This window comes from Oncorhynchus mykiss, chromosome 9 (genome assembly GCF_057628025.1).
Source record: "Oncorhynchus mykiss isolate SJ-2025 chromosome 9, ASM5762802v1, whole genome shotgun sequence".
In the NCBI taxonomy this organism is placed as follows: Eukaryota; Metazoa; Chordata; class Actinopteri; order Salmoniformes; family Salmonidae; genus Oncorhynchus; species Oncorhynchus mykiss.
In genome coordinates, this window is record NC_143030.1 from 2,168,455 (window position 1) to 2,188,165 (window position 19,711).

Below are 19,711 nucleotides of genomic sequence, written 5' to 3' on the forward strand. Positions count from 1 at the left end.
CCATGAAAATGTCCAAATGCAATATGAAAGTATTGAAAGTGCGACATCAGGGTGTTATGTGCATTTGCATTTGTACGATCATATGAAGTCGGCTTCCAAAACCTAATGTCCAAACCCAAAAGTGAACCATGTCCAAATGGCATTTATACTTCCCAAATTATACACTGCTCAAAAAAATAAAGGGAACACTAAAATAACACATCCTAGGTCTGAATGAATGAAATATTCTTATTAAATACTTTTTTCTTTACATAGTTGAATGTGCTGACAACAAAATCACACAAAAATTATGAATGGAAATCAAATTTATCAACCCATGGAGGTCTGGATTTGGAGTAACACTCAAAATTAAAGTGGAAAACGACACTACAGGCTGATCCAACTTTGATGTAATGTCCTTAAAACAAGTCAAAATGAGGCTCAGTAGTGTGTGTGGCCTCGACGTGCCTGTATGACCTCGCTACAATGCCTGGGCATGCTCCTGATGAGGTGGCAGATGGTCTCCTGAGGGATCTCCTCCCAGACCTGGACTAAAGCATCCGCCAACTCCTGGACAGTCTGTGGTGCAACATGGCGTTGGTGGATGGAGCGAGACATGATGTCCCAGATGTGCTCAATTGGATTCAGGTCTGGGAAACGGGCGGGCCAGTCCATAGCATCAATGCCTTCCTCTTGCAGGAACAGCTGACACACTCCAGCCATATGAGGTCTAGCATTGTCTTGCATTAGGAGGAAGCCAGGGCCAACCACACCAGCACATGGTCTCACAAGGGGTCTGAGGATCTCATCTCGGTATCTAGTGGCAGTCAGGCTACCTCTGGCGAGCACTTGGAGGGCTGTGCGGCCCCCCCAAAGAAATGCCAACCCACACTATGACTGACCCACCGCCAAACTGGTCATGCTGGAGGATGTTGCAGGCAGCAGAACGTTCTCCACGGCATCTCCAGACTGTCACGTCTTTCACATGTGCTCAGTGTGAACCTGCTTTCATCTGTGAAGAGCACAGGGCGCCAGTGGCGAATTTGCCAATCTTGGTGTTCTCTGGCAAATGCCAAACGTCCTGCACGGTGTTGGGCTGTAAGCACAACCCCCACCTGTGGACATCGGTCCCTCATACCACCCTCATGGAGTCTGTTTCTGACCGTTTGAGCAGACACATGCACATTTGTGGCCTGCTGGAGGTCATTTTGCAGGGCTCTGGCAGTGCTCCTCCTGTTCCTCCTTGCACAAAGGCGGAGGTAGCAGTCCTGATGCTGGGTTGTTGCCCTCCTACGGCCTCCTCCACGTCTCCTGATGTACTGGCCTGTCTCCTGGTAGCGCCTCCATGCTCTGGACACTACGCTGACAGACACTGCAAACCTTCTTGCCACATCTCACATTGATGTGCCATCCTGGATGAGCTGCACTACCTGAGCCAGTTGTGTGGGTTGTAGACTCCGTCTCATGCTACCACTAGAGTGAAAGCACCGTCAGCATTCAAAAGTGACCAAAACATCAGCCAGGAAGCATAGGAACTGAGAAGTGGCCTGTGGTCCCTACCTGCAGAACCACTCCTTTATTGGGGGTGTCTTGCTAAATGCCTATAATTTCCACCTGTTTTCTATTCCATTTGCACAACAGCATGTGACATTTATTGTCAATCAGTGTTGCTTCCTAAGTGGACAGTTTGATTTCACAGAAGTGTGATTGACTTGGAGTTACATTGTGTTGTTTAAGTTGTTTAAGTGTTCCCTTTATTTTTTGAGCAGTGTATATTGCCCTATGTTAAGCCATGAATCAACCTAGATGGTCCATTTGTCATGTATGATGAGGGAGAAGTGGGACTCTGTTGTTTAACTTGTTTTTTTTTAAATAAAAAATGTCCAAAATAACCAGGGGCGCCCCCAATTGGATTGGCATGGGGGGGGGGGGGGTGCTCCATTACGAAACCGTGGACCCCTTGCACCCCCCTAAAGGCATTAAAATATGTTTTTTAAATGTGCTCCTGGTAACCCGTTCCAATCTCAGGCGCCGGGATGTCCATTTGCGATATGTTTCAATGGGCATTTACCATCACGAATTTGACATGCTCAAAAATACTGCAGAAATGCTAAATTGACTGGCCCGATGAACTCGGGATGGCCAGGGCAGTGATTCTGGTTCCTTTCCATCTCTCATTGTGTTGATTTCATCATGTCCATTTGGTGATGTTTTTTCACTCTTTAAACATATTGCAAATGGACAAAGTCAGCCAGCAGGTCAGCGTCAATCAATCAATTAGATATCATTCTGACACCAAACCCACTTTTTCCAACTCGTTTAGAAGCCAACTATCACATATTTCAGAGCAGTTCATAGTTCACAGTTCATTTGGAGCCCGAGCAGAGACCTTAATTGGTGCTGAAAATCCACATTTTCTGGGTGTTGCTATGAGGTCCTTGAATGAGCTATCGGACAGAAACATTAGGGTCCGTCTCTATGGGCCAAGGTGGTTTCAATGCACCTAGTCTTGCAACTCTTGGACATTTCTAAATGTTGTCATTTTCGTGATGGTCAAAATGAGTTGAAGTTATTGCAAATGTAAGAGGCTGTTTCTCGGTCTGAGAACCTTCTAGAGCCACATAACAAAAGTTTCAGAGCCTGAAGGTTTTTTGATAATTGAACAAAGGTAACTATTGCAGGCTCTATTTGTCTCTAAACCCCACACTTTGTCACTCCATCCTTGCTGTGTTTATGTGTGAGTTTTTCTTGGAAGTCTGATGGGAGAAATGACTGATTTACAGTTCATGAGGGTTACCTAGTCACACATGTGAAGTTTTGGAAAGATGTGACTTTTTTAACCTTTCGAAACAGCCCCTAAAGGCACTACCGGTTGACACAGGAGGCTGAAAGTGAATACATATCCTCATAATCTTTATGTTAAAACCTGATTTACAGAGGGTTGAATGAGTGTGTGTGATTTCGAAACCTTAACGTCTGAACATGCCGCAACTGGATCTGGATCTATAAAAATAACACATTTCTTTGACCATCACCAATTGTACTTTGTATGATTTCTTGTAAATTACGATAGATAAATGGCTGGTTCTGTTTTTCCTGACTCCGTAGGTTCAAGTGCTTTGACGTGAAGCAGTCAAATTAGCGCTCTATTTTCGTTTTTAACCTTTAATCCCAGAAAAATGGCCTTAACTCAAAAAGGCCTCGACGCCATCATTTTTGGGGCTAACTGCCCATTATGCCAAAACTATGCTCACCAAGTTTCGTCTTTGAAGTTGTGCTGCCATCCTGTTAGAAGGTAACAGATTATTTTATTACAATGGTTCAATTGGATTTTCATTGTGTCCAATGGTGTTATTTGCCCCCTAGTGGATGTTTCTGGTACTTAGAAAGACTACGCAAACAGGAAGTAGAGAATTTGTTCTGCACGCATAGAAGCAGCTACAAACAACGCTACGGTGCAGGTCTTTCAATGTAGTTATTTCTTGTCACGCTTCAGCCTTGGAAAATATTTGTTTGTAAGTTCAATTCAAGCATTTAGCTAATGATTATAATCTTGTTATTGATAGAGTTGCTTACGTATCAATGTTGGTTGCATTTACTCACAAATTGCAATGCCTTTCATGTATGTCGTTAGCTGTATTACTTTGCTCGTGCGTCATGCAAACGAATTGTAAAATATACAATACTGTAGTTTTGTTACTGTTCCTAGTGTAATATGCTTTGTTATTCTACATAAATGGTTGTACATTATTAGAGTAATGAAAGGAGCCAATTACCATATGAGTAACAATTAGCTATATGGTTTGGTATCATGCCAGATGCATGGTACCTTAGCACGTGCTTTGTATTTATGCAACTTCAAATGTATAATGTACAGCTACTGTCGGTGTGAATTGAATACTAAAGTATATTCTTTTCTGTATTTTGCAGTTTCACAACATAAACGTTTTCAATATATTAATTCAAGAAAAGTCACGCCTTGTGAGTTTTATTACAACTTAGTTGTTAGCTATCTGTCTAGTTTTGCATGGGAACGCAACTCAAGGGCAGAATAGAAGTCTTTTCCGTTTAGGAGAAATGGCCATGTCGTGATTGGTGATGTTTTGTACATTTGCAATAAGATTCCATTTGCCTTCTGGTGGAATTTACCGGGGCAGCAGAAAAATGACCAAATTTGTAAATGTTATAAAACGAAAACCGAATGTCCGAGAGACTCCGTTCGATGACTTCCCGGAAGATCTGGCCCCGGTGCACGGACCGCCTCCACCCGCGAATTTTACAAACATTTGCGGACGTCTAGTAAGGGACCGTATATTTTCAATATGGAGTTTCTCATTGATCATACAGCAAATGCCAAAATGTTCCTTTCAGGTATGTAAGGTCCAGTCGCCAAGACAACAAATACAAATTCTATCTAGATACAGTTGCTCTAGAACATAAAAATAATTATATCTACCTCGACCTAAACATCAACACCAAAGGTAACTTCCACAAGGCTGTGAATGATCTAACAGATAAAGCAGGAAGGGCCTTCTATAGCAGCAAAAACAATAAAACTTGACCTTTCAATCAGGATCTGGCTACAAATGCTTCAATCCTTTAAAAAACACTTTGCCCATTATGGAAACACCCAATTGAGACTCTGAATACAGATTTCTGCAAAAATATGCTTTTTGTAAAACACAAGCAGAGCAGAATTAGGGCAGTATCTGTTCAAAAACAGACCCCACAGAGCCCAAGGACAGCAACACAATTAGACCCAACCAAATCATGAGAAAACAAAAAGATAATTACTTGAAACATCGGAAAGAATTAAACTGAGCAAACTAGCATGCTATCTGGCCCTAAATAGAGGGTGTGTCTAGAGAAACAACTAGCTTGTGTCTGTTACATGGTGTCTATAGAGAAACAACTAGCTTGTGTCTGTTACATGGTGTCTATAGAAAAAACTAGCTTGTGTCTGTTACATGGAGTCTATAGAGAAACAACTAACTTGTGTCTTTTACATGGTGTCTATAGAAACAACTAGCTTGTGTCTGTTACATGGTGTCTACAGAGAAACAACTAACTTGTGTCTGTTACATGGAGTCTATAGAGAAACAACTAGCTTGTGTCTGTTACATGGTGTCTATAGAGAAACAACTAACTTGTGTCTGTTACATGGTGTCTACAGAGAAACAACTAACGTGTGTCTGTTACATGGTGTCTATAAGACAGGCCCAGTGGGTTGTGTCTGTTACATGGTGTCTATAGGACAGGCCCAGTGGGTGGTGTCTGTTACATTGTGTCTACAGGACAGGCCCAGTGGGTTGTGTCTGTTACATGGTGTCTATAGGACAGGCCAGTGGGTTGTGTATGTTACATGGTGTCTATAGGACAGGTCCAGTGGGTTGTGTCTGTTACATGGTGTCTATAGGACAGGCCCAGTGGGTGGTGTCTGTTACATGGTGTCTACAGGACAGGCCCAGTGGGTTGTGTCTGTTACATGGTGTCTATAGGACAGGCCCAGTGGGTTGTGTCTGTTACATGGTGTCTATAGGACAGGCCCAGTGGGTGGTGTCTGTTACATGGTGTCTATAGGACAGGCCCAGTGGGTTGTGTCTGTTACATGGTGTCTACAGGACAGGCCCAGTGGGTTGTGTCTGTTACATGGTGTCTATAGGACAGGCCCAGTGGGTTGTGTCTGTTACATGGTGTCTACAGGACAGGCCCAGTGGGTTGTGTCTGTTACATGGTGTCTACAGGACAGGCCCAGTGGGTTGTGTCTGTTACATGGTGTCTATAGGACAGGCCCAGTGGGTTGTGTCTGTTACATGGTGTCTATAGGACAGGCCCAGAGGGTTGTGTCTGTTACATGGTGTCTATAGGACAGGCCCAGAGGGTTGTGTCTGTTACATGGTGTCTATAGGACAGGCCCAGAGGGTTGTGTCTGTTACATGGTGTCTATAGGACAGGCCCAGTGGGTTGTGTCTGTTACATTGTGTCTATAGGACAGGCCCAGTGGGTTGTGTCTGTTACATGGTGTCTATAGGACAGGCCCAGAGGGTTGTGTCTGTTACATGGTGTCTATAGGACAGGCCCAGTGGGTTGTGTCTGTTACATTGTGTATATGATGCCACTGGGTGAAAATAGAGTTTCTATTGCCTCCGTATAGTGCTCTACCTTTGACCATGAAGGGAACAGGGTGCCATTTGGGATAGAGGCTGCAGAAAACCATCAGGCCAAACCATCAGACCACGGAAACACAGAAAACCATCAGGCCAAACCATCAAACCACGGAAACACAGATGTCCGACACATTTTTAGATTTACATTTTAGTAGACGCTCTTATCCAGAGAGCAGTTAGTGCATGGACAACTAGTCATAGTACATTCATGGACAACTAGTCATAGTACATTCATGGACAACTAGTTATAGTACATTCATGGACAACTAGTCATAGTACATTCATGGACAACTAGTCATAGGTCATTCATGGACAACTAGTCATAGTACATTCATGGACAACTAGTCATAGTACATTCATGGACAACTAGTCATAGTACATTCATGGACAACTAGTCATAGTACATTCATGGACAACTAGTCATAGTACATTAATGGACAACTAGTCATAGTACATTAATGGACAACTAGTCATAGTACATTCATGGACAACTAGTCATAGTACATTCATAAAAAGATAGAGGCGGGTGACTGAGATATGGTCATGGTAGGATACAGTATTTGGAGTTGGGTTGGATATGAGATGAATCACACACACCAGAAAATATCACACACACACACCTGGGGCCTTATGAAGTTTGCTGACTTAGGACCAGTTTTGACTTTAAGATCACAAAGCATAACCTACACAGGGCCTGTACAATGAATAACATACATGGGCAGACAGGGGACCTGATCCCAGATCAGCACTCTGAGATACAGGGCCTGTACAATGAATAACATACATGGACAGACAGGGGACCTGATCCCAGATCAGCACTCTGAGATACAGGGCCTGTACAATGAATAACATACATGGGCAGACAGGGGACCTGATCCCAGATCAGCACTCTGAGATACAGGGCCTGTACAATGAATAACATACATGGACAGACAGGGGGACCTGATCCCAGATCAGCACTATGAGATACAGGGCCTGTACTATGAATAACATACATGGGCTGACAGGGGGACCTGATCCCAGATCAGCACTCTGAGATGTTTGACACATACAGACTGTACTAACATGATCAAACATAATGGAATTAGAATTTACTATGAGAGGAGAAAGATGGGGGAAATAATATGAGAAAAAGGAGAGAAGAGGAGGAGGAGGAGATGAGGAGAAGAGGAGGAGAAGAAAAAATTTACTATTATAGAACAGGTGATGAATATAGAGAAATGTTACTATTATAGAACAGGTGATGAATATAGATAAATGTACTCACCTCCACCTTGTCCGAGGCTACAGTATACCAGTGTACTCAACAGCACTGAAACACACAGAGAGAACGATCACTACGGTACATGATGGAAACACTGAAACACACAGAGAGAACTATTACTATGGTACATGATGTAAACACTGAAACACACAGAGAGAACTATCACTATGGTTCATGATGTAAACACTGAAACACACAGAGAGAACTATCGCTATGGTACATGATGTAAACACTGAAACACACAGAGAGAACTATCGCTATGGTACATGATGTAAACACTGAAACACACAGAGAGAACTATCACTATGGTACATGATGTAAACACTGAAACACACAGAGAGAACTATCGCTATGGTACATGATGGAAACACTGAAACACACAGAGAGAACTATCACTATGGTACATGATGGAAACACTGAGCTGCAACACATATATTAATTTCCTTTAGAGTCTATTGACACATTAATGCTTCAATCTATTTAACATAATATCAAAATCCCCAACTAAATGTGTCAGTTTTTATCTGTGTTTTTGGTAAAAAATCATCTCAATCCAACACAGATATTCTTATATATATATATATTTTTTTAAAAGTGTGTCTTGCTCTATGACCTTCCACCGTGTCTGGAGAAATAGATATTAAACCTGAAGGTAACCCATACAAATGAATGGTAGTATGGAGATATATATAGATATTAACCCATACAAATGAATGGTAGTATGCAGATATATATATATAGATATTAACCCATACAAATGAATGGTAGTATGGAGATATATATATAGATATGAACCCATACAAATGAATGGTAGTATGGAGATATATATATATAGATATTAACCCATACAAATGAATGGTAGTATGGAGATATATATATAGATATTAACCCATACAAATGAATGGTAGTATGGAGATATATATATAGATATTAACCCATACAAATGAATGGAAGTATGGAGATATATATATATAGATATTAACCCATACAAATGAATTGTAGTATAGATATATATATATAGATATTAACCCATACAAATTAATGGAAGTATGGAGATATATATATAGATATTAACCCATACAAATGAATGGTAGTATGGAGATATATATATATAGATATTAACCCATACAAATGAATGGTAGTATGGAGATATATATATAGAGATATTAACCTATACAAATGAATGGTAGTATGGAGATATATATATAGAGATATTAACCCATACAAATGAATGGTAGTATGGAGATATATATATAGAGATATTAACCCATACAAATGAATGGTAGTATGGAGATATATATATAGAGATATTAACCCATACAAATGAATGGTAGTATGGAGATATATATATATATAGAGATATTAACCCATACAAATGAATGGAAGTATGGAGATATATATATAGAGATATTAACCCATACAAATGAATGGAAGTATGGAGATATATATAGATATTAAACCTTCACTTGAAGTTAACCTATACAAATGAATGGTAGTATGAATATACAGTGGGGAGAACACTGCCGATTTTACAGGTTTTCCAACTTACAAAGCATATAGAGGTCTGAAATGTTTTATCATAGGCACACTTCAACTGTGAGAGACGGAATCTAAAACAAAAATCCAGAAAATCACATTGTATGATTTTTAAGTAATTCATTTGCATTTTATTGCGTGACATAAGTATTTGATACATCAGAAAAGCAGAAGTTAATATTTGGTACATAAACCTTTGTTTGCAATTACAGAGATCACATGTTTCCTGTAGTTCTTGACCAGGTTCGCACACACTGCAGCAGGGATTTTGGCCCACTCCTCCATGCAGACCTTCTCCAGATTCTTCAGGTTTCGGGGCTGTCGCTGGGCAATACGGACTTTCAGCTCCCTCCAAAGATGTTCTGTTGGGTTCAGGTCTGGAGACTGGCTAGGCCACTCCAGGACCTTGAGATGCTTCTTACGGAGCCACTCCTTAGTTGCCCTGGCTGTGTGTTTCCGGTTGTTGTCATGCTGGAAGACCCAGCCACGATCCATCTTCAATGCTCTTACTGAGGGAAGGAGGCTGTTGGCCAAGATCTCGCGATACATGGCCCCATCCATCCTCCCCTCAATACGGTGCAGTAGTCCTGTCCCCTTTGCAGAAAAGCATCCCAAAATAATGATTTTGCCACCTCCATGCTTCACGATTGGGATTGTGTTCTTGGGATTGTACTCATCCTTCTTCTTCCTCCAAACACGGCGACTGGAGTTTAGACCAAAAAGCTATATTTTTGTTTCATCAGACCACATGACCTTCTCCCATTCCTCCTCAGGATCATCCAGATGGTCATTGGCAAACCTCAAACGGGCCTGGACATGCGCTGGCTTGAGCAGGGGGACCTTAAATCTTCATCTGAAGGTAACCCATACAAATGAATGGTAGTATGGAGATAAATATAGATATTAAACTTTCATTTGAAGGTAACCCATACAAATGAATGGTAGTATGGAGATAAATATAGATATTAAACTTTCATTTGAAGGTAACCCATACAAATGAATGGTAGTATGGAGATAAATATAGATATTAAACTTTCATTTGAAGGTAACCCATACAAATGAATGGTAGTATGGAGATATATATAGATATTAACCCATATAAATGAATGGTAGTATGGAGATAAATATAGATATTAAACTTTCATCTGAAGGTAACCCATACAAATGAATGGTAGTATGGAGGTAGTTTGTACCAACAATAAAAAGGGGTTAAAAATATGTGTCCAATATATCTATCTATATCTAAATATAAACTATATAGATAATTAACCATACATATATTATATGTACTATATGAACTATTCATATTAGACTACTTAGATATTAAACCATATAGATAATAATATATATTGATAATAAACTATATAGATATTAAACCATTTAGATATTAAACTATATTGATATTAAACTATATAGATATTAAACCATATAGATATTAAACCATATAGATATTACACTATATAGATATTAAACCATATAGATGATAAACTATATAGATATTAAACTATACAGATATTAAACCATTTAGATGTTAAACTATATAGATATTAAACTATATAGATATTAAACCATATAGATATTAAACCATATAGATATTAAACCATATAGATATTACACTATATAGATATTAAACCATATAGATGATAAACTATATAGATATTAAACTATACAGATATTAAACCATACAGATATTAAACTATATAGATATAAAACCATATAGATATTAAACTATATAGATATTAAACTATATAGATATTAAACTATATAGATATTAAACTATACAGATATTAAACCATATAGATATTAAACTATAATGATATTAAACTACATAGATATTAAACTATATAGATATTAAACTATACAGATATTAAACTATAATGATATGAATCTATATAGATATTAAACTATATAGATATTAAACCATACATATATTAAACTATATAGATAATAAACCATACAGATATTAAACTACTTAGTAACATAGATTTTAAACTAAAAAATATGAAACTATATATATATGAAACTATATAGATATTAAACCATATCAATATGAAACCATATAGATCCTAAACTACTTAAGATATTAAACTATATAGATATTAAACACTATAGATATTAAACAGTAAAGATATTAAACTATATAGATATTGAACTATATAGATATTAAACCATGGAGATATTAAACTACTTAGATATTAAACTACATAGATATTAAACCATATTGATAAGAAGAAAGAAGAAAGAAAGAAGAAAGAAAGAAGAAACATATAGATTTTAAACTAAACTAAATTATACTATATAGATGTTAAACTGTATAGATATTGAACCATACAGATATTAAACTATATAGATATTAAACCATGTAGATATTAAACCATATAGATATTAAACTATATAGATATTAAACTATATAGATATTAAACCAAATAGATATTAAACTACAATGATATTAAACTATAATGATATTAAACCATGTAGATATTAAACTATATAGATATTAAACCATATAGATATTAAACTATACAGATATTAAACTATATCGATATTAAACTATATAGATATTAAACTATATCGATATTTAACTATATCGATATTAAACTATATAGATATTAAACTATATAGATATTAAACCATATAGATATTAAACTATACAGATATTAAACTATATAGATATTAAACCATATAGATATTAAACTATATCGATATTAAACCATATAGATATTAAACTATATCGATATTTAACTATATCGATATTAAACTATATAGATATTAAACTATATAGATATTAAACCATATAGATATTAAACCATATAGATATTAAACCATATAGATATTAAACTATATCGATATTTAACTATATCGATATTAAACTATATAGATATTAAACTATATAGATATTAAACCATATAGATATTAAACCATATAGATATTAAACTATATAGATATTAAACCATATAGATATTAAACTATATCGATATTTAACTATATCGATATTAAACTATATAGATATTATACCATATAGATATTATACTATACAGATATTCAACTATATAGATATTAACCTGTATAGATATTAAACATTATAGATATTACAAAATATATATATTAAACTATGTAGATATTAAACTATATAGATATTAAACACTATAGATAGTAAACCATATAGATATTAAACTATATAGATATTAAACTATATAGATATTAAACTATATAGATATTAAACTATACAGATATTAAACCATATAGATATTAAACAATATAGATTATTTAACTATACAGATATTACACTATATAGATATTAAACTCTACAGACATTTAACCATAAAAAATAGGAGGAAGGGAGGCGCTTCTAAGGTACACAATAGTACATTTTGGTAGACAGAAGGTGCTCTTTGGTAACAGGGGTGACTTGGTCATCAAAAAGAAAGGAGGACCAAGGCACTCTTCATATAAGTCATTAAAATGCCTTTATTTGTATGGCATGTTCAATAGAAACAAAGTTTTAAAAATCCAACGCGTTTCGGCTGCATGGCCCATCGTCAGGGAGTACAAAGAAATCACCAACCCTACAGGAAGGGTGAGAAATCCATATCTCCATTTAAACCAGGGTATTTAGTGGCATGTAGTTTGTAAATCCATATCTTCATTTAAACCAGGGTACTTAGTGGCCTGTAGTTTGTAAATCCATATCTACATTTAAACCAGGGTATTTAGTGGCATGTACTTTGTAAATCCATATCTCCATTTAAACCAGGGTACTTAGTGGCCTGTAGTTTGTAAATCCATATCTTTATTTAAACCAGGGTACTTAGTGGCCTGTAGTTTGTAAATCCATATCTCTATTTAAACCAGGGTACTTCGTGGCCTGTAGTTTGTAAATCCATATCTCCATTTAAACCAGGGTATTTAGTGGCCTGTAGTTTGTAAATCCATATCTTCATTTAAACAAGGGTACTTAGTGGCCTGTAGATTGTAAATCCATATCTCCATTTAAACCAGGGTATTTAGTGGCCTGTAGTTTGTAAATCCATATCTTCATTTAAACAAGGGTACGTAGTGGCCTGTAGTTTGTAAATCCATATCTCCATTTAAACCAGGGTACTTAGTGGCCTGTAGTTTGTAAATCCATATCTCCATTTAAACCAGGGTACTTAGTGGCCTGTAGTTTGTAAATCCATATCTCCATTTAAACCAGGGTACTTAGTGGCCTGTAGTTTGTAAATCCATATCTCTATTTAAACCAGGGTACTTAGTGGCCTGTAGTTTGTAAATCCAAAAACTTTTCCTTTGGTTTAACTGTTTAAGACTCTATTTCTAATAGAGGCCGGAATATGATCAATACCCATAGCTTGTAGGGAGGCAGGGTTGCCATGGTGTAAGGACTTGTAGTGCCTTGCCATGGTGTAAGGACTTGTAGTGCCTTGCCATTGTGTAAGGACTTGTAGTGCCTTGCCATGAGGTAAGGACTTGTAGTGTCTTGCCATGGTGTAAGGACTTGTAGTGTCTTGCCATGGTGTAGGGACTTGTAGTGCCTTGCCATGAGGTAAGGACTTGTAGTGTCTTGCCATGGTCTAAGGACTTGTAGTGTCTTGCCATGGTGTAAGGATTTGTAGTGCCTTGCCATGGTGTAAGGACTTGTAGTGCCTTGCCATGGTGTAAGGACTTGTAGTGCCTTGCCATGGGGTAAGGACTTGTAGTGCCTTGCCATGGGGTAAGGACTTGTAGTGCCTTGCCATGGGGTAAGGACTTGTAGTGCCTTGCCATGGGGTAAGGACTTGTAGTGCCTTGCCATGGGGTAAGGACTTGTAGTGCCTTGCCATGGGGTAAGGACTTGTAGTGCCTTGCCATGGGGTAAGGACTTGTAGTGCCTTGCCATGGGGTAAGGACTTGTAGTGCCTTGCCATGGGGTAAGGACTTGTAGTGCCTTGCCATGGGGTAGTCTTCATTACCTACCTGTATGGCGTACTTGTGTTCCGCTAAGCGCTCTTGAAGGTGTCTCTATAGAACACCTTGCACTGTGGACATTCCAATGTAGAACACCTTGCACTGTGGACATTCCAATCTATAGATGACGTGAGTGGTTTTGCAGTTAATGAAATGCTTGAAGTAATACTCTGTTTTAGAAGCTGTGTCAACAAAATACTTATTCTGTGCAATATTACTGCAATTGTTGCACTGGTTACATTTAAAAGAGCCCCTGGGTTTGTGTTCCAGCCAAGTGTTTTGAGAGTCACCCGGAAGATAACTGTGGACTAATTTGTCATTAGGGTAGGACATCTCTTAAATCTTATGACTGGCGGTTCAGGAAAGACGTGGGTGTAGTAGCGTATCACTTTGGATGATTCCCCAATTATTTTTAATGATTGTTTTAATGCTCTCTGCTTCAGTGCTGTATTTTGTAATAAAATACACTCTCTCTGATGTATCACGAGGCATTCCCCTTCGCAACAAGTTCTCTCTGTCAAGTAATCCAGCCCTTATACCTGCATCTTTCAGGACCTGAACGCTGTAGCCCCGATTCAAGAAGCCATTCTCCAATTCAGCAGATTTGACACTAGTCTGTTTCCTGATCGCAAATTCTGCGGACTCTTTGGAATTGGCCATATGGAATGTTCTCTTTTAGCCTTTTAGGGGTGAAAGCTGTTAAACCATATTGATGTCAAACCATATAGATATTAAACTATATTGATATTGAACCATTTTGATATCAAACCATATATATTTTAAACTATATAGATATTAAACTATATAGATATTAAACTATATAGATATTAAACTATATAGATATTAAACCATATAGATATTGAACCATATTGATATCAAACCATATAGATATTAAACTATATAGATAGTAAACTATATAGATATTAAACTATATAGATAGTAAACTATATAGATATTAAACCATATTGATATTGAACCATATTGATATCAAACCATATATATTTTAAACTATATAGATATTAAACTATATAGATATTAAACTATATAGATATTAAACCATATAGATATTGAACCATATTGATATCAAACCATATAGATATTAAACTATATAGATAGTAAACTATATAGATATTAAACTATATAGATAGTAAACTATATAGATATTAAACTATATAGATATTAAACTATATAGATATTAAACTATATAGATAGTAAACTATATAGATATTAAACTATATAGATATTAAACTATATAGATATTAAACTATATAGATAGTAAACTATATAGATATTAAACTATATAGATATTAAACCTTGTAAATATTAAACCATATTGATATTAAACACTTCCAGTTCTACACCATATATATATATATAAAACCCTATGTATATTGAACTATGTAGAATTATAATGTAGATATTACACAATGTAGATATTCAAAATAGAGAATTTAAACTATATAGATATTAAACCATACAGATATTAACATATTCATATTAAACCATACAGATATTAACATATTCATATTAAACTATACAGATATTAAACCATATTTATATTAAACTATATAGATATAAAACCATATTGATATTAAACTATATAGATATTAAACTATATAGATATAAAACCATATTGATATTAAACTATATAGATATTAAACCATATAGATATTAAACTATACAGATGTTAAACATTATAGATATTACACCATACAGATATAAAAATCATATCTAGACATTGAACCATATATATAATAAACCATTTAGATAATATTAAACTCACAGAGTAGAAGACAGGTGCGTTCCATCTCAACGTGTCGATCACTAACTCTCTAAACTCTAGTGACTTCTAGACTGTCCATCCCCCCACCCCACCTCTTGTCTCCTCTCCTCTCTACCCATCTATACTTCCTCTCTACTGAGAAAGACTGAGAGGTGTGAAAGATGTGTGTGACAGAAGGAAGGGGCCTAGAGAGTAGAGATACACAGAGAGAAGAGAGATCGAGAGAAACAGGGAGAGAAAGAGATGGAGAGAAAGAGACAGGGAGAGACTGGAAGAGACTGGAAGAGACAGAGACTCTGAGAGACAGAGAGACAGAGAGACAGGGAGACAGAAAGAGATAGAGAGAGACACGGAGAGAGAGAGACAGAGAAAGACAGAGATGAGACAGGGAGAGAGAGAGACAGGGATAGTGACAGACAGGGAGAGAGAGAGACAGAGAGAGAGATAGGGAGAGAGAGAGACAGGGATAGAGACAGACAGGGAGAGAGAGAGAGACAGGGATAGAGAGAGAGTCCAACATTTCCTCAGTGAAAACAATGTCCTGAGCAAATGTCAAATTGGCTTCTTACCAAAAATGCGTACAACAGACGACACCCTGCACACTCTAATTGACAAAAATAAAACAAAAGCAGTCTTCCTTTGTTGATTTCAAAAAAGCTTTTGACTCAATTTGGCATGAGGGTCTGCTAAACAAATTGATGGAAAGTTGTGGAGGGAAAGCATATGACATTATGAAAGCAAACAACAAACACAAACAACAAGTGTGCAGTTAATATTGGCAATAAACACACAGATGTAGTCCCACCCTCTTCAACATATATGTCAATGAATTTGTGAGGGCACTAGAACAGTCTGCAGCACCCGGCCTCACCCTACTGCACTCATAAATCGAATGTGTACTGTTTGCAGAGTATCTGGTGCTTCTGTCCCCAACCAAGGAGGGCCTACAGCAGCACCTAGATCTGTCCCCAACCAAGGAGGGCCTACAGCAGCACCTAGATCTGTCCCCAACCAAGGAGGGCCTACAGCAGCACCTAGATCTGTCCCCAACCAAGGAGGGCCTACAGCAGCACCTAGATCTGTCCCCAACCAAGGAGGGCCTACAGCAGTACCTAGATCTGTCCCCAACCAAGGAGGGCCAAAGCAGCACCTAGATCTGTCCCCAACCAAGGAGGGCCTACAGCAGTACCTAGATCTGTCCCCAACCAAGGAGGGCCTACAGCAGCACCTAGATCTGTCCCCAACCAAGGAGGGCCTACAGCAGCACCTAGATCTGTCCCCAACCAAGGAGGGCCTACAGCAGCACCTAGATCTGTCCCCAACCAAGGAGGGCCTACAGCAGCACCTAGATCTGTCCCCAACCAAGGAGGGCCTACAGCAGCACCTAGATCTGTCCCAAACCTAGGGAGTTTTTCCTAGCCACTGTGCCTCTAACCTGCATTGCTTGCTGTTTGGGGTTTTAGGCTGGGTTTCTGTACAGCACTTTGAGATATCAGCTGATGTACGAAGGGCTATATAAATACATTTGATTTGATTTGATTTGAGGGCCAGCAGCAGCATCCAGATCGTCTACACAGATTCTGTCAGACTTGGGCCCTGACAGTAAACCTCAGTAAGACAAAACAATAATGGTGTTCCAAAAAAGGTCCAGTAGCCAAGACACAAATAATTATACCTACCTTGGCCTAAACAAGGCTGTGAACAAGGCTGTGAACGATCAAGGCAAAAAGGGACATCAAAAGGAAGATAAACTCAACATCCCAATTAGGATCTGGTTAAAAATTCTTCAATCAAATCAAATAATTTCACATTTTATTGGTAACATACACATGGCTATTAGATGTTACTGCGGGTGTAGTGAAATGCTTGTGCTTCTAGTTCTGACAATGCAGTAATATCCAACAAGTAATATCTAACAAATTACACAAAATACACCTAATACACACTAATCTAAGTAGGAATGAATTAAGACTATATACATATGGACGAACGATGTCAGAGCAGAACGGACCAAGATACAGTAGAATAGTATAGAATACAGTATATAAATATGAGATGAGTAATGCAAGATGTGTGAACATTATTAAAGTGATTAGTGTTCCATTCCTTAAAGTGGCCAGTGATTCCTAGTCTATGCCTATAGGCAGCAGCCTCTAATGTGTTAGTGATGGCTGTTTAACAGTCTGATGGCATTGAGATAGAAGCTGTTTTTCAGTCTCTCGGTCCCAGCTTTGATGCACCTGTCCTGACCTCGCCTTCTGGATAATAGTGGGGAGAACAGGCAGTGGCTCGGGTGGTTGATGTCCTTGATGATCTTTTTGGCCTTTCTGTGACATTGGGTGCTGTAGGTGTCCTGGAGGGCAGGTAGTTTGCCCCGGTAATGCATTGGGCACCACCCTCTGGAGAGCCTTGCAGTTGCGTGCAGCGCAGTTGCCATACCAGGCAGTGATACAGCCCAACAGGATGCTTTCTATTATGCATCTGTAAAAATGTATGATGGTTTTAGGTGACAAGCCACAAGCCACACCTCAGGAGGCTAAAGAGGCTCTGTTGTGCCTTCTTCACCACACGGTCTGCATGGGTGGTCCATTTCAGTTTGTGAGTGATGTGTACGCCAAGGAACTTGAAGCTTTCCACCTTCTCTACTGCGGTCCAGTCAATGTAGATAGGGGGGTGTACCCTCTGCTGTTTCCTGAAGTCCATGAAGTCTCACCACCTCCCTGTAGGCTGTCTCGTCATCGTTGGTTATCAAGCCTACTTATGTTGTGTCGTCTGCCAACTTGATGATTGTGTTGGATGCGTGCAGTCATGAGTGAACAGGAAGTACAGGAGAGGGCTGAGAACGCACCCTTGTGGGGCCCCAGTGTTGAGGATCAGCAGAGTGGAGATGTTGTTTCGTACCTTCACGACCTGGAGGTGGCCCGTCAGAAAGTCCAGAACCCATTTGCAACGACCACCGGGACGTGGTGCCCCTCTGGGCCGTACCCCTCTCAGTTGATGAGGTACTGGAGAAGCCCCGCCCGACGCCCGAATTCAGGACTTCACGGACCGAGTACGCCGGACCTCCCTCGATGTCCAAATATTCTTTACGTCATCAACATGTGAATCGCTGCAAATCGTATTGTATGATCTCTTATACACAATATCAGGCCCAGCCTTTGTAACTTTGGTCTTCCTTGATATGGCTATTATATTGTCATCACTACATCCTATGGATTTGTATACTGCTTTAAAGTACATTTCTGCAGCATTAGTAAAGATGTGATCAATACATGTTGATGATTTCTTTATTGTGCTGTTTGTATATCCCGTTTAAAACGTGACGTTTTTTTTTGTCAGGACAAGATGCTAGAATATGCATATAATTGACAGCTTAGGATAGAAAACACTCTAACGTTTCCAAAACTGTAAAGATATTGTCTGTGATTATAACAGAACTGATGTTGCAGGCAAAAGCCCGAGAAAAATCCAATCCGGAAGTGTCCCATATTTTGAAAGTGCTGCATTCCAATGAGTCCCTATTGAGCTGTGAATGTGCTATCAACCAGTTTACACTTTCTACGTATTCCCCAAGGTGTCTACAGCATTGTGACATAGTTTTACGCATTTATGTTGAAGAATAGCCGTAGGCTACCTTGTGTAAGTGGTCACCTGATGGCTCCCAGGGTGACTCTCGGTAAAATACAGAGGTAGCCATTACTCCAATCGGTCCTACTGAAAAACTAATTGTCCCGATGGATATATTATCTAATAGATATTTGAATAACACCTTAAGGATTGATTATAAACAACGTTTGCCATGTTTCTGTCGATATTATGGAGCTAATTTGGAATATTTTTTGCCGTTTTCGTGACTGCAATTTCCGGGCGATTTCTCAGCCAAACGTGAAGAACAAACGGAGCTATTTCGCCTACAAAAATAATATTTTTGGAAAAAGGAACATTGGCTAGCTAACTGGGAGTCTCGTGAGTGAAAACATCTGAAGCTCATCAAAGGTAAATTATTTAATTTGATTGATTTTCTGATTTCCGTGACAA

At 38.3% G+C, this 19,711-nt stretch overlaps 1 protein-coding gene across 1 annotated transcript in view; it reads right to left on the reverse strand.

Annotated features, from left to right (window-relative positions):
- Positions 1–14,550, reverse strand: part of LOC149980697 (uncharacterized) — a 34,864-nt gene extending 20,314 nt beyond the window's left edge. The window contains exons 1-2 of the mRNA XM_090185652.1: positions 14,430–14,550; positions 7,414–7,458 (exon numbers count right to left, since the gene is read on the reverse strand). Of these exons, the coding sequence (XP_090041778.1) occupies positions 7,414–7,458; positions 14,430–14,550 (166 nt within the window). The remainder of the gene's footprint in view (positions 1–7,413; positions 7,459–14,429) is intronic.
- Between the last annotated feature and the right edge of the window lie 5,161 nt (positions 14,551–19,711).